Here is a 24,147-nt window from a genome sequence, read left to right as displayed (position 1 = left end):
GACCAGGCACTATTCCAAAATACTTGTCTATAGTGAAGAAATGCTGGGGTTGGTGCAGCTCACCTTTAATACACTTTATGTTGTCTAAAATGTGTTTTGACTAGTTTGTGATTTTATTGGCATCATACTACATTTCTTTTCTTTTCTTGCAGTTTAAATATATAATGAGGTAATATTTTTCCATATTTTTCGACAGAAATACCATCAGTACACCAGAAGTTTGATTGTTTATACCAATACCATTGAACATTTATGATTCTTTTTATGAAATGTGATATCTAAAAATGTGCATCAATAACGGTTATTTCAGCATAAATCTTTAAAAAAAAATTTTTTTAAATAAAATGCTGCACAGTAGTATCCTATCACACACATACACAACAAACTGAGCAGTACCAGCCTATTTACATAATGAGCAGCACCATATGAGTTATCACTATGTACAGTGCCGTGCGAAAGTATTGCAGATCTCACAAAGAAACATTTCTTGATATGAACTCTTTTGCTATGCGTTTGTCGGAGATATCAGCTGAAAATTGTGCAGATGTGAAAGCATGTCCTTGTTGTGCTTCAACAAGTTTGAGATGCTCACTCCTCCTTTCATCCAGATTGGACAGTTTATTCCACTAGTTGTGGCAGACCTATTGCTGAACCTGAACCTGCTGCCATCATTCCACATGTTGTTGTTGTTCTTGTCCACTGTCTCAAGTACAGCATCTACAGTACTACAGACAAACAAGTACCATCAAGTTTTCATATTTTTAGGACTGTCTTGGCACTGAAGCATTTGTTCTTCTGACCTCCCTGCTGAGGTCACAGAGAGTGAGGACACAGCGTACAGTACTAGAAAACAGCATGGGCCCTCAAACCTTTGTGCTTTCTGTAACATTTTCACATTGACATTATTCATTGACATTTTAATTTTTGCCCCTTTGATAGGATTAATGATGCTCAGCATGCAGCGTATTTTAAACAATCATTTTCCTTTGCCTGTAGCACATGGAAACCACTACAAAGCACAGAGTACAGTTAAATAAATGGCATACTACACAAAGTACAGTCTGACATTGTCTTTGGAATAGTTTTTGTCTGCTTTTAGACAAAATGCTGCTTAAAGCACTTTCACTTATACTTTACATCTAAAACTTTTCAAAGCACTTCTCAAAATGGTTACAATAAAAGAATTAGAATAGAAGGCAAGAGAGAAGATGAGGCAGACACACTGACATAAATTGTGCAGATTACAGAGAATAAAGCTTTGGGACCATGGAAAAGCTAAATGAAATAAAGTGGTGTTTCTGGTCAATGTGCATGGATTTCCCCTCCATGATACTCTGTGGAATGCTGTAGTAAAGTCTTGCAGCAAAAACATTATCACAATCACAATCTGCTTACTCCTACAAATGCAATTCAGCCGCAGCCTAAGTTGAAGTGTGCTTGGGGAGCACTTTAGTCCATCATCTACCAGGGAGACATGAGTGATCTGATGTACTGAATATGCAATCTTTATAGTCTTTGCAGATTATTGTGTATTCTTTTAAAGCTGGCAAGTGCTGAATGCAGCTCTACTGAACGCACAAACACTCAGCAAAGAGCCTAATTGTAGCTGTCAAAACAGAGTAGGTACTTTCAGGTGCTTTTTATGCTACACCATACACAAACAAATTGCATTCTATCCTCTCCATTTCCTCCTCATCAGCGTTGTATGGCACCAACACTTGTGAATGACATCAGTTATCCTAATAGTGAGCTAACAGCGCTGTCTTTTTTTCCCCCCCTCAATGCACATAGCTGCCTGTCAGATCTGGGTCAGGCATTGTTTGTTAATAACTGCTTTTTTTATTTGCTAGAGTACCTGTCAGGTAGAAATTTACATAGCACCATAATTTACACATCTAGACCATTCCAGGCTTTTTCCCTTTCCTCTAATTTCAGCCTGGTGTCTGCTGATTCATGGACACAAACCACACAAAAGTGGCCCTTCAGCAGGATGTTACGCAGCTATTAAAATGAAGAAATCAGTGAAGGGAGATGTAACAGCTGTCCGGAGACCAATGCCTTTCCCCTTGTATTCACACTCACAAAGCGAAGTGGATCAATACAAGGTTAAGGTTTAATCCCTGGAACACCCATCAATCAATACAGGAAGTCACCCGTTTGAGTGCCTTTCCTCTACATGGAACCATAATTCCCAGTACCAGACACTGGACCGGCCTTCTCTCATCTACACCCTTCCTCTTCTCCATCAGTGGCTGCACTTTGATAATCCTTACAGCTACAGACTCTGAATCCGGTCTCCTAGGCAGTCCTCCCCTATTGTCCTGAGCCCTTATCTCTCGGCACAATATTGGTGCCTCCTTAAAGCACAAAGCGCCATTTCCCCCTCACCCCTCAAAATGTGAACTTTGAGCTCAGGGGCAATGGAGCTTCGAGTCTACCCATTTTATGGAGGAGACTTCAGAAGTTTTGTGTGTGTGTGTGTGTGTGTGTGTGTGTGTGTGTGTGTGTGTGTGTATGTGTGTGTGTGTGCATGAGCCTGTCTGCAGCTAATGGTACGTATCTTTCTGCCGTTTTACTGTTTATGGTTTAATATTAGGAGAAATCTCAGTAGTTGTTGGTACTCATAGACAGGTGCCTCTTTTAAAAAACAAGAAATCAGCCACTGTGTACACTTTGTGTAGGGAACCTCTGATATTATGTATTTCTAATTATAAGAAAACTAACTTTCTCCTCCAGTAATGTCACACACACATGTTGTCCTTCAGCTCATTAGCACACACAATACTTCATTGCATAACAATCATCTCATTGTTTCAAATATGTAGATGGCACAGTGTGAGACAGAAACCTAGCATTGTGCGTGTCTGGGTTATTAGTGCTGCTAGCAGTGCTGATGGGCATGGAAAGGTCAGTGAACAAAGTGAACATAATGTTCTGACATTTAGAACTGAGGGAGACGGAAAGATAATAATAATGTTTTTGATGGCTCAAAATGCAGAAATTGTCACTTTATACATGAGCTAAATCCGTGTCTTGGAATCTTCGCAGTAATATTTAGACTTTCAGCCTTCATTTATGTTTTTATGTCCTACTTCATCTCTTGACTGACTGTGCCTTGGCTTTTGGTGGCTGACTTGTAATGGCCATGTTGACAGACTTGTTGACAAGACTTTCTGTTTTCAAATCTTTGCAACCTCTCCACTGTGCCTTGATCTAAAAATATGCAATTCTGCTTTAAAGACTAAATTTTCCGCATTTATTATGCAAAGTCTGCTTTGCAGTGGGGAATTCAGTTGTTTTCCTTTTACATCTGTTATTGTCAGACTATAGCACATATTGAGCAGTGAATAGGTCAGTGTTTTGTAGTTTGATCTATTCAAAGAAAATAAAATCAGCTTCTTCTTTTTGTACTGTTGAAATTGATTTCAGCTTTTGAAAAGAAAACTGCAGCAGCTTCACAGTCTTGTGTCAGAATGTTACATGTTCAGATCTCTATTTCACACAACACGCAACCCTTTCTTTCCCCAACATGCTGAAGCATTTAGAATATTCTTTACACAAATCCCGAATACCACTTTCAAAAAGGACTTAATGTTGTCACCACTTATCACAAGAAGCAGACTTTTAATTTCACCCATGGTGCACCTCTTCTGCACAGTCCCCCCCCCCCCCCTTTCCTCTTCTGTATAATTGACTTTTTACAGGTCTCAGCCATCTCTGGACATCTTCTGCAGGCTAGGCAGGTATCAGCCCCTCCTCTTCCCCGCCCACACACTTACAAACACACATACAAACACACACATGTGTAGAAACACACACAGCTCTCAGTATATTAACAGTTATTTTCCAGTGGGACACTCGTGGCTTCAGGGTCCAGGTGTCTCTGCAACTGCTGACCCATGTTATCAGCCAGCCTCAGCAACCAGGCCTCCTCAAAATTAATCCTGACGCCGTCACGCTACTCCTCTTGCTCACACTGATGGCTCCCTTTCTGGGCGACAATCCCCTCTGGATCCGCTGCAGTCGGGACTCAGACACGCTCACCTGCAAACCCCAGTCCCGCGAGATGCGCCTATCAATTGAAAAAGGCGAGATAGAGTGACCAGGATTACAGCCGGTGCTGCGTTAATTATAAGCTTTTTTAATGAAGGGGAGGTAGGGGCTGGGAGGCCAGGTGGAACAGCTACACATAACAAATCCGATTATCCAGGAACGGTTTGCTTCTCTTTCAAGCTCTCCATCTCTCTCTTTCTGCCTTTTGTGGAATAATTTCCCAGCTCCGCTTCAGAAAGCAGACATTTGTTTATAGTGTCTGTTTCTGCTTCAAATCCTTTTTTGCTCTATTTTGCACATGCTGTCACAGCTTCTCAAGGAGGTGTGGTTACTTTATTTTTGACTGAGGATGAGCTACCTGAAACATAACCAATTAAAAATCTCCATCCAAGACTGAGGAAATGCTCTTTGAGCTACAGTGAAGCAGCTTAAGCCCTTTACACTTTTTTGTGGGAGAGTTGTCTTATTCATATCAAGCATGTTCACAGCAAATAAATAGAGAACGGCTTGATATTTTGCAGCTTTTGTTCTGCTATTGTTCTGTGCTAATTTGACATTCTCTGAGATCCGTTTTTTTATGTCTTTGATGAAATATTTATGGTGCGAAAAAATATTCAGTGAAAATTATCTGGCTAACAACACAATGCTCTGTGGCTTTGTTTTAGGCATCGCATCAATTAGCGTCATTTTTCTCTAAAGGCCATTGATTCACTTTGAACAGGGAAATGTGTGCGCGGGTAAATGGTGCATGAATATCTAGCTGTGAAATTGAGCACTTTTATATGCCTAAAGCAGCTTCGATTCATAAAAGTAATATTCTCTGTTAGACATCAGGGTCTGTGTACATTCAAGCACATCAGTTTATCTTTTTAAATGTCTGTCTGTCTCTGACTGACATTCTTTTTTTTTTTTTTTTTTGATGAGACCAAGTTGCAATCAGTGACACTGAGCTTTGATTCCTATTCTTTATCAGATGGTTGATTTTGACCAACAAACTAGGAGAGCCCCTATGTTCATTCAGCTGTGGGTTTTCCTGGATTGATTGTTCTTCATCAGACAAAAATCATTCACAAAGAAATATGGAAACAGAGACGAACTAAGAATTTGCAGATTATGATTTAATGATTAAAAATATACTTAAGGATACTGGAGAAAAGATTTCCTCTCTGTAATAGTATTTGACATTACTAATTTGATTAAGGAATTCTCTGCTGCTCATCCATATTTAAACATCATGGTGCCACATTTTTGTCTTTTTCAAATTTACCCTGTCTGATCACATTTGCTTTGTAATTAATCTTTGTAATTCAGCAGTCTTCAAAAGAAGCATGCATTTTCAGGCCAGCTAATTTAATGATTCAATTTCCACCCTAACCTAAAGTTATTTTTTGTAAGCAGTCAGAAACTGGGAAGAAGAAAACACCACAATGTAGCAATTTAGAAACCAACTAAAACCAATTTCCCCAATTTTGCAAGGAAAGAAAGTTACTATGGAGATGGATGGTATCATTTAACTGATCTTTGTGTGGTGGGGCTGGATGGGCACAGCTTACTTATAACTTTTTCTTGCTGTTATCAATGCTTTAACCCTCTGAGCTCGCTTAACTAGCCATAACACTGCACCTGCAGCACATGGAGGCAGGCAGAAAGAGCCATAGTATGTTCAGTGCCACAGTGATAAACATGTAGCTGATTGAGTTCGCAACCCTGGCTTTAGGAGCAGCTGCTTGGGCTGCCAGACTGTTTGAGGTGCTGGCAGAGCAGAGATACCTCTCTCTTTCAGATACTGCCACATACAACATCTTAACAGTCTGGGGAAATGATTTTCAGTGTCAAGAAGTGTTGCAAAATATGGGGTCAGTTTTAGTGATGCGATTATTGACGAAGGAATGGATTTATGTTTGATGTTTGTCTGCTGAATAGAGTGGGTTTCTTTCAAGAGCCATTCAGAAAATATAAATTACCATGTTTTATGTTTATGTATTTGCAAAAACATGCAGGAATGTTCATTATGAATGTCTGTCATGTAAAAACGGACTGATTTTTGAAATTCTCTCAAGAAATCATTTTGAAAAAAAATCACCTTTGGATTGAAGTCTTGGCTCCAAAATATTTTAATAAGACAATGAAATGTAAGAGAAGGCAACAAGGAATCATTTAACAGATGGTAATGTGCAGAGGGTGCTCAAGTTCGAGATCCACCCACATGCCCAGAACATTACAACAATATTATTTTACAACATAATATAAAACTGTTCTACACTGATATCGGTGAAATATCTTGGTTTTGATCTCTGAGTGACGCACATAGCAGAAGACATACCAACTTCTACTTTGTTTGATTGACTGCACTATTTGTTTTCAGTTTCAGCACAGATGATCATCTATTCAATCTAAAAATCTTTTTTAGATCGCTTTGTACCAATCTCCACGTCTCTCACTTTTTCAATCCAGAGAGGTTCAAAAAAAGAGGAAATACTTTGCAATTGCAATACGTTTACACCGAGATGGTGAAAGACTGGCAGTCGAGATACATCATAGAGACCAAGTATATGTCTAAAGCACTCTCTATATGTGTATGAAAGAAACACAACATGTGTTACAGAGCAAGAATCTCTGTTGTTGTAGCAAGGTGGCTTTTAGCTATGGGACTGAAGGGTAGAGCCAAGCTTGGTGACGTAACTAGCTCCTGGAGGAAGGTGGAAAGTATAAGGCAGGTTTAAGGTTAGAGGTGCTTGTTGTCACAAGAGAGCCTGAAAATGCTTGTGCCTTTGGGCTGAACTCAAAGGCAGATAGTGTTAAGCAGAAGAAGCTGTAGAGGCTGCACCATCCAGTGTTAACTGGATTTGGTAAGCTTAAGTAACATACAGGATATTTTTAACTGCTGTATTTATTTATAATAAAACTAATTATCTCTGATTTTTATTTCTGAAATTAACTTTCGCATATTCAGTGGTGTAATCAATCAGACATTATTAGACCCTTCAGGATTAAATGGTAACATCAGCATACCAACAAGCTTGCACTGCTTGTAGGGTCTTTGGTGTTAAATGATTTTAGCATGAAAAACATTTCCTATCCAGTTTAGTGTGTTACTGTGCTAATATTTGTCATTACTAAACCCGTTGTCCAGCTGAGGCTAATGGGAGCAACTAATTGGAACAAAATGAAGGGTTAAGTGACCGACAAAAATGTCACAGTTCATCGCGTGGGTAAAGTAAATTTCTGTTCTCATCTTCACAAAAGTTTTTGAGACATTTTCCTAAGAGACAATAAAGACATCTGGTGAAAGGCACTAAATAAAAAGTGACGGAACACAAAAAAGCAGTGGAGGTAATCCTCTAAGGAAGATGCACATGTAGCTCAAATTCCATGACAATTCTTTTAAAAATTGTTATTTTTCAGTCTGAAAGCAACAGTGATGCCATCCATTGGTATGTGGACCACTTATTTAAAGTCTAGCTTATGGCAATTTGCTTTTTTAAAAGTGCATGTGACTGAGAACGCAAGGGTGCTATGTATGCCCAAAGACCCACAACCTAAAGCATAATCTGCTTTATCATCTATTTACCTCTATATGGGACTAGAATTTACAAAATAAACATCATGCTGTGGTGATGAAGGAGAATTTAAATTGGCAATCAAGACTATGAACTCAGTAGGAAAATGCTTCATCAGCCAATAAATCAAATGATAAATATAACTGTTTCCTAACAGACTTCTATACAGTTGGCTCTTTTTGCCACCAGAGAAGGCGCCCCCTGTCAGCCATTAGAAAAAATGCAAATTTAGGGCATTTCCACTTCGACTTCACCTTTCACACTTGGAAGCTGGATCCATCTTTCATATACAGTCTGTGATCTGATCTTAGTTAACAACTGAGTGACTAAGGAACTGCCATTGCCATAGAGCAGGCAGAAATTACTCTCCTTATACAAATTTTTACATTTGTGTTGCTGCTATTGTACTTTACCATGCAAGGAAAAACCCAAGTAGTCTGATTTGAATAGTTTGTTTTTTTAAGTACACAACAATTGCTGCATTATCCACTAAATGCAGAAATCTACAATAGACAAAAAAACAAAAACAGTAAATAACACAAGCACCTTGACTGTAATTGAAGCAGCTGAGATTGAATGAAGATTAAATGAGTTGTTTGTCCATACCTGAAACGGAAATGTTTTCAATTGATTTTGCTCCATCTCCCAGGCACGCCTTTCTTCCATCCTATTTACTGGGTTTTATTTAGTTAGTTTCCAGGTGAGGGAAATAAGATCTGGGTCATTGGGAACTGTGGTTGTCAGGAGCATGACCAGGAAGGTCAATAAGGGTGCGGAGCTTAGAGCTAAGGGCACTGAAAAAGTGGTTGGGGGTCGATGGGAGACAAAGGCAGGAGGTCTTAATAGAATCAGAGTTTCCTCTAGATGAGCTCTCAGAAGAGGCTTGGCTTGAGGGTTGACAGGTAATCACTGAATGTCATAGGAGAGCAAAAACCCAAGCCTCAACTCTTGGAATGAACTCGTCCTTGATTCACTGTTAGAATGTGACATGGGGCTTGATAAATCATCACTGTAAGCCTTTCAGTTTTATGTAAAACCCCCAAACAATAACCAGCGCTTTGCTAACATGATGCACAAGTGATATTGGATTTCTCTATAAGCAAGTCTAGAGACTGAAAACATAATGATCCTTTTTGTATGTGGAGAAACATTCTTATGGAAAATTGCACTAAGATGAAGAGTAGAATGAATAGGAGAGAACAGATGAGCGGATTGTAAATCACAGCAAAGTCATACCTCTGGACCAGTATTTGCTGATTGTGTGTAAAATAAAAGGACGTTGCCTTCCAATCATCCATCTTTGTAGATTCTCCCTGCGTCTACGCACTCTCATTCTTTCCTTTTCGCTGTTTGTAACTAGCCATCTATCAACAGTGCATTACGTGAAAGAAATATAATCTTGAGCATGTCATTGTATGAGGTGTCAGATTTTACTCTACAGCGGTCACGAGTTTATATCAGTGACTCTTTTTTTTCCCCTCTCTGTTTTTGTCTTCCTCAGACCCTGTACAGTAGCTCAGGCTGACTTGTGCCAACCCCAGAAGGAACATCAGTGGGTGGATGCTTGAAAGAGCCAGCGCTAGGGAGTTAATACCACTCAGTGCTGGTGGAGGTGTGACACAGTGCAGCCCACTACACATTGATTCACACAGGATTAAGCCACTGCATGATGCTTCAGGCGGAAGGCTTGGTGCAGGTGATTTACTGTCCCTGTCAGACTTAACATCTTTGGAAGCTTCGTCTGGCTTGTTCCTGTCTTCTGTGGAAGGACTAGCAAAAAAGGATCTGCCTCTGGACCACCCAAATCACCCAAAGGGATGACTGGCAGTCATCTTGCTCAGGTATGGTCTATATTACAAATCATATTGTTTCAGAAATTATGTGTGTCTGCAGTTTGGATTGCATGTGTTTACAAGCCACTTAACCATTTCTGTGTTTTTTAGAGGTGAACTTAGTTGGTTTAAAAATATGATGTTGAATTACTCCATCATTATGAATTACCAGTTGCCACGTTTACATGAGACCTTTAATTCCTCTTTAATTCAGAATTAAAGTTAATTCCACTTTAAAATTGTCAAGTCCATTGTCCATCGTCGAGTTGCTGTTTCAAAACACCATTAAAAAGCAAAGCGAAAAGCATGCTTATTAGTTGTTCCTCCATGATGTTGAGGAAAAGAAATGCAGTGGCAAATGGAGTTTGTTTTCTTCCAGTAAACGGGGATACGTCACATCCACTCCCTGTCCAATCAGAATCCAACCGCGTTGGAAAGGATTCTGCATTAAAGGAATTAAGGAAGGGGGAAAAAACGTGCGGTCCCCGTAAACCTTAATTCGGAATTAATATTTCCATATAAACGCGAAGCACAAAACTTTAATTCCGAATGAGTTAATTCCGACTTAAAAAACTTCGTGTAAACGTGGCCATTGTGTAGCCAAGAGTAGATTTACAGTGTTTAAAAAGAGCAATAGGTGAGCTGGTGTGCTGAGCTGCAGCATCCACGGAGGAGTGATTGGAGAAAGAGTTGAGCACTTCATGGCCTGTACATTCTAGGGAAAGCAACAGGGCTGAGTTATGTCTAAGCCGCTTTAAGGCAGAAAGAGATTATTTTCAATCAAAAACAAAATCAAACTTTAAAATATCTATTGACTCAAGTTCTGAGTTTTCAGGGGTTTAATCGGTGACTAGAAAGAGAATCATTGCAGTCAGAACCCTATCATCAGACAAGAACACTGAGTTACCAAGACAATTTGCCATTATATTCAATGTCAGTGTTTAAAAAAAATTGCTTTCCATACTCAACGTCTTCACCCCATGCTAAAAGTATGCATGAAAGCTTGAATTTCTAAACACTCGTCTAAAACCTTGACCTTCACAACCTCGACTGTGCGCAATGGAATTGATTGTCGGCAGTAGACATTGCATTGTGCTGAGTCATCCAAATTCCAACAAATTCTCAATCCGTCTGTGGACAGTTGTTTTCAGCGATTTTTCACTCTGCAGTACCCATTGTTTCCCAGTCATGATGAAAAGTCAGAGGCTAAACCTTGAGGAAATGACAAACACGTTGTACATTACAGAGCTGTCACCATCTGTTCAGCCAATGAAATCGTGATCTTATCTTTGTTACAGATCTGAATGGGATAATGCACACGGTATCAAAAGAATTCCGAATTCAAATGGAGATGGTCGATATGCTTAAATACCAGTCTGTGGAGAGACGGATGAATTAAACTGCTAAATGAGCCTGTGATCAAAGAAATACCAAAAAAAGAAAATAAAAAAGAAATCCGTGTTGTGCTTAGGATTCTTTCAATGCTATTTGGGCCATTTCTGCCAATGAAAACATCTGCAAAAATCAGCTTGTTTGGATGAGGATGGATTTCTGTTTTCACATTGCCAAACACAATAAAAAAACAATTACATGCGCCACAATGTGGAAAAAAAAATACTTGCAGCTGTGTTAGCCTGAACACACTGGATTCAGTGCACAAAGAAGAGCACATGAACATAGGCAGGAATTTAAGCTGAGAATGTGAAGAGAGAATGAGCTGGTTGGCTACATAATTGTGTGGAAATCCATGGAAGAGGGTGGCATCTTTGGTAAACAGACTGGGATCAAACGCCTTTGTTTCCACTCCAGATAGAACGGGGTGTTTGGCTTATTTAAAAAGAGGCTGGAGGATTGCGTGGTGATTGTTCAGAGCCTTGGCATATCAAATTAGCTTTTGCCATTCATTTGGAAACATCTAATCAAACATTAATTATTGTGACCACCTGTGAAAAGGAAGGCTGTAGAGTGTTGCTCATCTGTTCCCCTGTGATAGCTGCGGGGTTCTTACTCTCTGAATTCAGTGAGCGGGCCCCAAACAAGGACCACAGGAGACAGTGAAGCAGATTGCATTCCATCAGATCATGGAGTATCTAATAGGATGCACACCAGCATCTGAACCACGCTGCTGTTTGCCAGGTTTTCTGCGGCCACTGAGAGCCTGGCATGATTCCTTTGACCTAGATATTTAGCAGCCTAACAGTTTTTTTTTTCTTAAGACTTTCAGGATAGCCTGTTTTCCCCCTTGACTGATATGCACAGACTTGATGTGTCCAAGCCTGGGCGATATGTGTGCAATCGCTGCTAAATCTTGCAAACATATCTGACACTGGGGTAATATCAAATGTCTGTCTTCATGCACTTTGAAAAACAATACTGGCATGCCTTGGGGCCACGCTTGTTTCCGTCACTTGTTTCTGTTAAAGAGCACGTTTTCCAATCAGTTGTGACATGTTCTGTCAGCCTCATGTTCCATGAATAGTCAAATAAGAATGGCTGGAGGGAGGATGTAATCTAGGTGCAGTCAGGTATGGCTTCCAGAGCAGTGCAGCCTGAGAGGATGGCTAGTAATCAGCAACCAGAGGTGTCTAATTGGCATATGGCGGTGTGAGTGCCAGACTAGGCTGCTCACTCATCCAAATAGAATACATTTTCTAGCCATCAGAAAACGTGAGACAAAGACCAGGTCTAATGAGGAAAAAACAAAACAAAACAAATAACAATGTGTACATTCTATTCAAAGTTGATCAGTTATTAAAAACAGAAGGAGATAGTTTAGTCTATCACTATTCTTTTGGTGGACGGAATCATATGCAGCAGACTGTCGATTGGTATTGAAGAGAGATGCAAACAAAAGACATATGCCAAACTGCCAAACCTCAAATTTGTGTTTGCTCTGACTTTAAAAGCCTCTCACACAACAAAAAAGGACACTTTAGACTGTAGAATAACACATCAAAGCAAAAAAGGAAAATTGGACGGTCTATCAAAAACCGTGCATCTGGCAGCTCACAACTGGGCACCAAGCCATCTCCATCCTTGCATTTCTTTCTCATTAGACAAATTTTGCCCCCACCAAAATGTAGCTAAAGCAGCAAAGTCAAAATCTAATTTCCCTGAATGAAATCAAGCAAAAATAATTCAGCACCCTACACTTTTACAGACATACCATGTGTAAATAATCTTAAATCTCCAATGCCTGCCGCCTCTCAGCAGTTAATCTGCCATTAGACACTCGCTATGATACTTAATTATCGAGGCAAAATGTGGTGAACCCACTGTGTTGTGGCGATCTGCCATTGTTAACTGAAAAATTCAATTAACGACTGATTTTCCCGTTGTCGTGATGCAGCTCATGTTCAGCAGGTCAGAAAATGCATTTTGGTGAGGAAATCCAAACAATACCGCAGATTACAGCCATCCACCGACATTTTTAATTTAAAATAAAATGAATTCCAGAGCAAACTCAAAAGCAAATCGGTACAGGATGTGCAGATCACTGATACAACTTCTTTTATGTGCAGCAGCTCCCTATGCTGGACACGTCATGCAATTTAACTTAATTTTAACCCAATTATCTGTTACACTCATGGTTATTGTCTACCAGAAAGTATTGTTGTATCGAGTCCCATGATTGCAAATTGACAAAAACATGACTGCAGAGGGTGCTCGGCGGGACGATAAGTCAATAATAACAAATTTCTCAATACCCAAGTGTTATACAGTGTAAGAAAATTTGTTTTTGGAAAATGAACCACTGCAGTCATGAACACCAGTCTCTCAAAGCATCAGGTGCTACAGATTCAATTCCATATTCATTAGTTTTGCTGTTGGTGCAGCACAATTAGAGGCCTAGTGAATCCAGGACTAATCCCTAACACTCCTAGGACATGAATCACAGTAGCAGGAGATAGGGATAAATGAGTTGCAATAAAAAGGTACTAATACCCTGTATTACTCCAAGCTTATAGTCTCCCTTCCTTCAATATTTGTTTCCACTTCTACCTTGGGAGGCTACGATCCTCATGTCTCTCTGACTAATTATTTTTGTTCTGGGTAGGAGAAGCAGGCACATTATGTATATTTTTATGCTGCGTATAAGAAAAAGAAAAGAAAAATCCGATACGATCCAAACAAACACCGTGGTCCATGTGTGAGAGAGTGTGATATTCTTTGGAAGATGACTCTGAATATTATGTTTCTGGGCTGGAGGTTTCAGTGGGACGTTTTTGATACCGTGGCCTCAGAGTGTCTGAGTGACATTCTCTACCCATTTTTTCCTCTGGTTTCTCCGGCCCCTGTCTCTGTCCATATTTATGAGTGCGTCACTAATAAATTTCATTTTCTCCCCACAGGAGTAAGAGAGGAAGCAATGGACTGGACTATGACTCTAAAAGATGACTTTGGGGTCATTGCCTGGACACGGCAAGCTGGGAACTACCTCAGTCTCTTCCTCCTTTTGTCTCTCTTTTCCATTCCAGTCCATTCAGACATTGTGTTTCCTAAAGACCACCATTTCTCATGGAGAGCAGGTAAAATATTTAATCATTAGCTTTTGTTACATGTGTGTTAATAAATGTGCCTTTTCACTGTTTGAATATTCATCATGTAGGTCAAATTACTTTAACCTGTGGAGCAAAATTGGCAGATGTAGTCACTTATAATTCCTCACACTGAGGTGTACAATTGCAATTTGCTGCTCTACACTTGTTTGAATATCATAAATGGCATTCTATAAAATATACTTGTTTTTGTTCCAGTTAAATGTAAGGATTTAACGAGACAATTGTTTTTATTTTAACCTATTAAGGGTCATACAGAGGGATACACTGCGTGAACACACACTTTCACACGTTCTCGTATGCAGACACACACACACACACTAGAGTTAGACAGTCATTACTACCTCTCATTATAGGGGGAAAAATACTGTACAACTGCATTCATTTTCACTAAAACCTGTTTCGTTGGGGGAGTAATCCTCGTCTTTCCGACACACATGGGGAGCATAAACCTTGGCCTGAACACTTGAGTGGTTAGCATAATAATGTCCTTTTCTGACTGACTGTTCATCCACAGTCTCAAAGTGACAAACACGTCTTCAAATGTTTTAGTAACAATGTATATGCTTTGGCATAACGCATAACACCGTTAATGAAAGAAATGTCACACTAAGTAAGCATGTCTTGGTGTGTTGAGCGGATTTATGGCCCCAGTTATGCCTGGAGGACATTGTTTCCAGGGACAGGCTGATACCGTATCGTATGTATCGATCCGTGAGCACTGAGACGAAATGTACAGTATGGATTCAGTGTTTTATTGTGTTTTGTACATGTCACAGATACCTTTATAGGCATCCATCTTGTGGTTTACACAGAAACATTTATCATATGTGGGACTGAATTACCTCTGGAAAACTGTGCTGAAAACCGATGCCATACGTTACTCTCTTATAGGGGGAATTTTGAGGTAAGCTCTCGATTCATCCTTTACTCGCTTCACAAATTCAATTGAAAATGCATTTGCAAAGCAGCTTGAGGAGGAAAACTTGGCCTTCCCACACAAAACCCCCACTTGCTGTGCGATTAGCACTTTCATTTCTCACTCTGTGGTTGGGTAATGACACTGCCCAAGTGATAAAGAGATTGATTAATTTCACTTGAAAGAGCTTATGTTCAAAAGGGATGTAACCGGAACACCAAGTGTGAGGATTTGACATCCTTACAGAGCTAAGATGGCTTATGAGTTGTTTCTTAACTGGAAATGAAAATCAATTTAGAGACGAGAAAGGAAATCTCAAACATAACATTCCTCACCCCTGAATTTATCCTTCTAATATCTGGTTGACTGCAGAGAAATTGTGTGACTGTGACAGCTGGTATCCCAGTGCTTTGAAGTGAAATCTAACATAAATTTCATTTTTACGGCACAGTGTGATCAACTGTATAGAAACCATGCTGTGTGGCGGGCACATATTTGGTGTCATTTGGTTTAAACGTTTCACTGTCAGTGCCAAATCCGAGTCCATGTCGGCAGATTCTGACCCAACTTAACCGGCACAGACATGATATATTTGAAGGCTTAATTTAGCCAACAAGCAGCGCTTTTAATTTTGGAATTGTCATCATAGGGAAGATCTGCTCTAAATTAGCACAGCCATCCTATTGTGTGTTTGGTGTGTCTATCTAGGCCAGCAGCATTGTGGGGGTAAGTCTTTTGTGTGAGCCAGTTCCCACAGCTGTGGCTAAGCTGTGAGTCTCAGGCTCAAACAGGGAGCTGGAGCCATTTAAGCTTGACCTTCATCAGTGTGTCTTGAAGAACAGAATGGAGCACTGAAACACTGCGCCTAATGGGACTATTATTTAACTCAGAAAAGTGACTGTTCAAAGACATTCCCTTTCAAACATCCATACTTGCCCTTTTTAGCTGTGAGCTACAAGCTACACATTTGCCACTAACTCACAGCACACTGCAAAGTAATGCATCAGAACAAATCATGAGACGGTAATAGGAGTTAACAGCTGCCACGTCAGCCTGTAAGTGTTTTTGCTTCTCTGCAAAAGGTGACAGTTCTGTTTTTTTTTTTTTTTACTGATATCAAATTATCTGTAATAAAAATGTTACAAGAGCTTTTGCATATAGCAAAGATTATAGTTTAGCTATTTTTTCTCTGCAAAAACCTCTAAATCACATTTGTTCTGTCAGCCGGTGCAGCACAGTGTTATATGAATGACTGTTTTTTGTTTAATTTATTCATATTTAAACTGACTTATCATTACATTGTGGATTGCATATGACTAGTTTTATGTCTGGGGTAAATAATTTAGAAATGTAGGTAGTGTTTGCATACTCTTTGCCTTTTAAATTTAGTCTTTGAACTTCAAGATGTAATATATTGTCCTGTTTGCTCCAGAATACAGATATCTGAACCTGAGTATTTAAACTGGATTTATTTTCACTTCCATGAGCATCTGCGTTTAAACATGACACTGTGCTCATCCAGTGTCAGCTTTAGTCTACTGAAGTAAGTAAGATCTTCTCTCCAGGGTTTTCATTTCTCATCCTTGAGATGAGCGTAATTTTTCTGTAGAAGGTCTTTAAAATGTTGGAATTCACCTCTCAGAAGTTATTTTTTATATTTATTTCTTTTTTACAGCCAAGTTTAAGAAACAGGAAAAGAACTGCTTTCATAGGTACATGTGAGAGCTCATCCCAGATGGGGCCGTATTGTACATCAAAGCTTCTTCTTCCCAAAAACAAAAAAAGCACCTTTTCCTAAGTTTGTCTTTTCTGTCGGACTGACTAGGGAATCCAACTAGTAGAAAGTGAAGTATCTTCATGTCTGAGGAGAAAACTGTGATATTCCAACATAATTTTAACAACACTCTGGAGACTGTGCATAGTAGCTAGCACTGTGATTAGAAGTATGCATTTGTATTTGTTAAGCAGCTATATTTTCCTCCTAATACTTCATATTTCTTTCTTTTTCACAATAAGCAATGTTATTTAATGTGTCGTTGCTCGATTTCCTCTAGAGACAATAAAATGGATGCTCCCGTTCATCTGCATTACGTGGGAACTTGCAGCTGTAAGATTCAACTGAAGGGCAATGATTTTCAAAAGATTGAGAAATCAATGAAGGTTTTCCTTAATGAGAGGACTCTCAGCACCTGCTGGATTAATCACAGAGCTTATGAGAGTGAAACTACAGGACCCTGTCTTATACTGTAAATCATTTTAAATTGGTTCAACTTAAAACTATACGTCTTCCTGCCAACTTAACAAGTGTGACTCAACAGAAATTTGGCTAAATAATTAGGTCAGGTAACTGAGATGAGTTGACTGAACTTGCTGCAATAAACTCATTAAACTTAGAATTTGAAGTTGAATCTGCGGCTTGTCTTTCCATTTTTGCATGACGAACTTAAAGCTTCAGTCTCTGAGGACGTTTTATTCCAGACAGGGTACAATGACGATATGTGAAGCTGCTCCAGGGCACATAATTAATTTAGAAGTGTATATGCAGGTAGGGACTGAATTTAATTTTACCTTTAATCATGGTTAGCATGATTTTCAATATTATAAAAAAACCCAAAACTGCTGTGTTTCATCATGTCTGTTTTCATTTAACTACAAAAACTAAGAGTCTCTCGAGGCTTTTTGTTGTCCAAAAAAGACATACTGGGCAGTCTGTTGGTGTACTCATCACGCTGCTTTAAAGAGTTCTTTTTTGTCAACTCTCAGGTGAGCATTCATTGGATTCATTATTTTAAGTCAGAAGAACTCAAGTCTGTAAGTGCTGAAGAGGTCTAAAAATCAAAATTTCAAATGCAAATAACCTGAAATTAACAAAATGCATATACAGAATTTATGTAAGGAGAAAAGAAAAGTTGATGTCATAATTGGTTTCTATGTGGACACAAGGTCCCACTGACTTTGCATCCAACTACAGTAACACCATTCAGCACGATCCTGCATGTACGTGATGTTTAACCCAAATTCTCATGTGTGCTTTGATACAGTCAGGCAACATTTACATTTCATTTCAGAGCCTGAGTGTATTTATTTGCAATCTCACCACACTGTTGCACCATCAAAGCTGAAATCAAACATCACTGCTGCAGAGGGCTTCTGTTGTTTCTGAAAAAATAAGCTCAAAGGAGGCGGCGTGCAAGGATCAAGTCTCAGAGCATTTCAGTTTCAACCAAATGGCACTGAATTATTCACAGAGGACTTTTTTGATTTATGGTGACAAAGACAAAAATCACATTAGGCAAATGCATTTTAAGGCAGTTAACATCACTGGATGAGATGATGCAATTCAACAATATCAAATTACACGCATGGTAATTTCCTTTTTAAGCAACACCAAACAGCACCTCGATTATAGTGAATCTTACAGCTTGTAAATCATAGAATTGTTTTGTAAGAGACATCAAAATTTGGCCTGACGAGGGGGTTCTGGAGGAACAACCAAGGGCTCTTTATTAATGTGGCGTGCACAGTAAATGTTATGTGCAGTGCTGGCCAGAATAATTTGAATTTTGAGACTTTGACTGAAGCAACAAGGGGAACCAAAAAATAAATCCTTTATTTGCATTTCATGTGATGATGCTATCCCTGTAAAGATCCTTGAGAGAGATAAGCCGTGAATCACAAAAGACATGTTCCAAAGAAAACTGTTTATTGTAGAAAATCAGATAATCTACTCTGTGTCTTACCATAACATGTTTACTCACACACTGTAAGCTGAATTCAGATTGAGGACAGGACAGTGTATCCAAAGCCCTTACTGTGTGGAGGAATCAGAATTTTACAGAGAACCTTCAGTTCAACCTTGAACACTCACTTACTTTGACATTTATTTGCGTTCACGTTCTACTGTGACATTGGATTCAAAATATTGTGAGACAGCTTAACAATAGTGTTATCGTCATCTCTCGAGAATGATGCATTTCCTGTACTGAGCTTTGTAATGTAAATGTGATATTAAGGATACTAAATAATGGCATTTTTGGCGATCCATCCACATAAGCAGGTCTTCTTCATAATTCAAGGGAAAGTTTTCAGAAATGACTTCAGTGCAGGTAATTCTAGTCTCACGTTGGATATCAATAAACATACTTCAGACTAGCTAAATATGAAGACCACAGGCTAACACATGCAGCATAGTGCTTAATTAAAGCTCAGAAGGCTGCTGGAGGTGAAAACGTGTCAGAACCCAGGACTTTAAAAAAAAGAGGGGAAAAAAGACACGACTTAGGAACACTGACCTGTTTCTAATTTGTCACTGCATACAAAAATTGTTATGCAGAGGTGCTGAACTGAAAGCTCTGGAAGCAGTGAACGCTACACAAACCATTCTAATGTGACTGCACGTAAATGCACAAAATAGCACAAACAAAATAACTCATGAAAGCAGCTTAAATATCGTGTTACACAAATCATTGAATATCAGCCACACTGACCAGAGTGGACAGGAATGTAATTAGATTTGGTGTATTTCTTATATATTTCATTGCAGCACTGGAAATGCTGATGCTTACCAGTATTTATTTTCACAAATTGAAATTATGTTGTCTGGAGACCCCCCGTGAATTGAAACATTGACTTCCTAATCTACCCATCGTCAAACACCCTGAAATTACCCCTTTCCCCCTGAGTCAAGCAACTTGATAACATAATAACACAATAAAAAAATAACTTCTTGTTTCACAATTTGCTCTTCTAACACCACCAAACTCTGTTTTGGTTAAATATTACATGTTGCATAAACACTTGTCAGTTTAGTAGACTAGTTCATTTATGCTGTTGTTAATTAATTTATGACTTATTTTAACATGCATTAGTTCCTGTCATATTTGTTTTCCGCAAACTAAAAACCCAATAGATCTTTGAAAAGTTTTAAGTCTCAAAGTGCTGTGAGTTATGTTTCTTAGCAAATTAATTTAATGACTTTAGGAAACTCTCAGCATAATTCACAAACAGGAAAAAAAACTTTCAAAATTGTCTCTACAGTTCCAAAGAGAAAGTAAATGGAAAATAACTAGAAAATTATGAGTGATGACTTATATTTTTTATGATAATGATAAAAGTATGAGTTTATTCTTCCAAGGTCTTGTGAGAGGTCTTACAGTGTTGATACAGTCTCTTTTTTCATTCAGCAGCTCAGCTGACTTCATGCCCTATGAAGTCACATAACCAGACAACATAATCCTGGAAATCTGCAAGAAGCAACCTCTGATACAATGGTTCCCAATCCTTATACTGTAATCTTTTTTTTTTCTTTACTGATAAACTGGACTAATCCACTCCAATGTCAAACTGAGACATTCCATTTTCATCTGAAATTTTTACCACCACATTTGCAGTCTTTGTGTATATTTTTTGTTATCTGCAAGTTTTCATAGAACTTAACTGTCCACCTGTACACATTAGTTATGTTGCTGTATGTATTATACCAATCAGCCAGAACATTAAAGCCAGTTGCCTCATATGGTGTAGCTCCCGTCTTGCTGCCACAATAGCTCTGACCCATTGAAGTATGGACTCCAGGAGACCTCTGTATTTCTCCAGTGGTACTAGGCACCAAGACATTAGCATCAGACCCTTCAGATCCTGTAAGCTGTGATGTGGATTATCCGTGGGTCAGCCTTTATATTCTAGCACATCTCAAGCAAATGCTTGATAAGATTGAGATCAGTGGAATTTGGAAGCCAAGTCAACAACTTGAGCTGTTTGTCATTTTCCTCAAAACCATCCTGAACAATTCCTGCAGTGTGACTGGGTGTGTTATGCTGCTAGATGAGGCGACTGCCATCACGTAATACTGTAGCCTTAAAGGGGTGTATGTGCAACAGTGTTTTGGTAGGTGATATGAGTCAAATTAACATCCATATGAATGCAAGGACCCAAGGTTTCCAAACAGAAAATTGCCTCCACCAGCTTGCCTTCCTTTTATATGAAGCACAAGAAAATATAATTCATCTTTTATTGCTCCATTGTCCAATTTTCTTATGCCCATTACCAACATTCAGCATTGGGGTAGGGGTCAGCATGGGCACTGTGACTGGTATGTGGCTGTAAAGCCCCATATAGAGCAAGCTGTGATCCACTGTTTGTTGTGTTCTGACACCCTTCTATCATAGGCAGCATTAAGGGTTTCAGCACTTTGTGCTAAAGTAGCTCTTCTGTAAGATCAGACCAAACAGGCCAGCCTTTAATCACTGAGTGTTGGGACCTTGAACACCCCACGGGATCTGCCATTTTGAAAATGCTGTGACTCAGTTGTGTAACAATCACAACTTGACCCTTATCAAAGTCACTCCGATCCCGACTCTACCCATTTTTTTTTTTTTTCTGCTTCCAACACATTCAGTTTCAAGATCTGACTGTTCATTTGCTGCCTAATGTTTCCCACCCACTCACAGGTGCCACTGTAATGAGATGTTATTCACTTAACGTGTTCGTGGCTGATTGGTGTACGTGCTAGTTTTTTGCTGCAGCCAGTGGTGATAAATATATGAGACTGAGGTTCATGTTTCTTTAGGTTTGTGTATTTACCTGCTTACATTTGAATCATTGGATTAAAAATACTTAAATTTTTAGTAGCAGTCAGTTTCACAAGTTTCTTTTTTCCTTCAGTGGTCCCCATATGTCAGCTACGTGCACAAATAACACCATAGATTAGTTTTTTTGTTTCAGAATATTAATTCTCTAGTGAGAAATCTTGCCTTTAGCTGTGATCTTAAATTATAAAGTGCTGTGATATACCGACTAAGCACAGTGCTTCTAGAAATCACCTCTAGCCTCCAGTAATGTCTCAATTCCAGCTTGAATACCAATATGCTTTTTTTTTTTTTTTGCTGATGCTGCTTCTGTTTATTTTTACACTCAGACAGATTTTGTTTGTTAAAAAGATTCTGAGGGCAAGATAGAAAATGTACTTTTTTTTAAATGTTATTTTTCTCTCTCCAGAAAACACCCTCTCTACTGATTTATTCTAATGCAGCCATAATGATAAATACTGCCAGGTGATTTGTCCTGTGGGCTCTGGAGTTGTCAGCAGTTTGACAACAGTTGTGGATCCCTGTCAAAGTGGGATTTCAGCTGTTGCAAGTGGAAAGTTTTAAAAGAAAAAAAGCAATGATTCACACTGAGTGGAAAACTGCTGCCGCTGCACTGCCCTGTATGCTGTGAAAACATTTGCAGCACACCAGCCGGTAATGTGACATGTGACAAACACTTAAGGAATTAACAAAGACAAATCCAGCATGAATATTAAGTTCAAGATCAGCAGTGTGATTTCAGAAGTAATTTCTATCATCTGTCTCTATCCGCAGTGACGGATAAGTCACAGCACGTTTTTGTCTGACAGCAACCACACATTAACATCGCACAACCTCCTTCTGTTGAATAATTAAACATTGTTGTGCATCACACACATATCTGAAGAGATTAGATGTGACTGATAGGATAAATAGACAAGAATTCCATCAAAACACTTTGTAGCAGATAAGAACAATGATTGTGTTTAAAATGCATTTTTTAAACTTTGTGTTGGTACAATTGTGAGTCTAGATATGTTTGTGTATCTTAGCAAGGAGAAATAGTTCACACTTTGCATATTGTATGACTGTAGCAAGCCAGTCGTTTGTAATGTCATTTATCAAAGAGTCACCTGGGTTGTCTTATTATTATTATTATTATTATTATTAGTATACACCAAAAATTTCAATGAGAAAAATCCTTTATTGTAGCTCCTATTTCTTCTCACAGAGCATTTCTTTTATGATGTGCACTTGACATGTGTTTTCTGTCAACCCTGTCTCCAAAGCTGTATGTACGTTCACAACTAAGCTGCATTCTTGAAAGAAATATATTTCTTCCTGGTGAAGAAACACTCTAATGTAGTAGGAAATGTTTTCAATTTCACAGCCACAAAGGCCACATTAGAAGGTTGGAAGTCTGCAACAGGACTTTCACCCCAGAGACTCGGGTTTGTGGCAACATTACTCTTGGAGTGAAGTTTCTTTTGCACTTGCAGTTTGATTAGATTTAGGAAAATGCTGGTTTGGGTTAAAATGCACAACCCGTTTGAAGCTTTTGGGGTTGGGTTACCATTTTATGGGGCGTCAGAGTGACACAGTCCATGATAAGTTGGATGAAAAAGGGCTGACAGGTGGAAAGCAATCCATCAACTTAATAACTGATCTGTTATTTAGAAATGTATCCGTAATGCATCACAGACAAATGTGAAATTTCCCTCAAATGTAACTGAGAAAACAGTTTAGGTGCATGTTTTTAGAAGACACCTCTGTTTCTCTTTGCTTTTTGCAAACACTGTAAAACTTTCCAGGTAGTTCCCTTGTATTGTTTATATATCATCATTAAGCAGCTTGGCAAAATAATTCCGCAAATTCCAACAAATATGCACAAATGTTGTTTCATTTAATGTTTGAAATAAAGAATTGTGGTTTATCTGCCTTAATGTATCTCACTTGGGCAGGTTAAATCTAGCACACCAAGTTAGCCTGATCAGGATCAAGTTGCATAAAATTCAAAGCTGACTGTTGATCTGAGAGTGAAATCTGTTGCTCCAATTAGATATTCCAAATCGCAAGCTTTTTCAAAACTCACTTACATTCACTCTGCATTTTTAAATATTGCCTTGGGCATACCTTTGACGGAAAACACTTAACAATAAAGCAGATGACAAACTGGTGCTGTGCTTTGTCTAATATAAATTGGATCGGTATTGAAAGCACCATATTTGTAGCGGCAAACTGAACATTCCAGCTATCAAAGCAACCTTGACAAAATTTGACTTGTCTCTTCAAAAGCTCGCCACATTGATTATTCAACTGGGATCTCGTTTTGAACTTGCATCCTTCCCTCTGACTGGCATGGAGCTGATTGAGGTTATCATAAAAGCTGGTGGCTAGTCTCATGAGCGCCACGAGGCAGGAGATCCCTAGCAGTCAGATCCTTAATCCCATGAGAAGATTCTCACCGAGGAGTTTCCTTTCAGAGCAACTCTCCTCTCTCAGAAGTCCCTTTCAAACAGTAGAGGTCTCTCACGCCAGTCTTTTACAAAACGTTCCAATTCTGGACAGATCTTCCACAGTTAAAATTTTCCATAAGAGGATTGGAGAAATAATTGGAAATGACACACACCCATGGCTAGTTGGTGGCTGAAGACAGAC

At 39.0% G+C, this 24,147-nt stretch overlaps 1 protein-coding gene across 2 annotated transcripts in view; it reads left to right on the top strand.

The window, feature by feature from the left end:
* Nucleotides 1-24,147, top strand: part of thsd7ba (thrombospondin, type I, domain containing 7Ba) — a 213,113-nt gene that overhangs the window by 42,646 nt on the left and 146,320 nt on the right. For both annotated transcript variants that reach the window (XM_051959018.1, XM_022193664.2), the window contains exons 2-3: nt 9,115-9,454; nt 13,798-13,974. In XM_051959018.1, coding sequence (XP_051814978.1) covers nt 13,815-13,974 — 160 coding nt within the window. In that variant the 5' untranslated portion in view covers nt 9,115-9,454; nt 13,798-13,814. The remainder of the gene's footprint in view (nt 1-9,114; nt 9,455-13,797; nt 13,975-24,147) is intronic.

Source organism: Acanthochromis polyacanthus, chromosome 14 (assembly GCF_021347895.1).
Source record: "Acanthochromis polyacanthus isolate Apoly-LR-REF ecotype Palm Island chromosome 14, KAUST_Apoly_ChrSc, whole genome shotgun sequence".
Taxonomy (NCBI): domain Eukaryota; kingdom Metazoa; phylum Chordata; class Actinopteri; family Pomacentridae; genus Acanthochromis; species Acanthochromis polyacanthus.
Note: the sequence above shows the minus strand (reverse complement) of the source record. Positions and strands in the feature narration are given on the sequence as shown.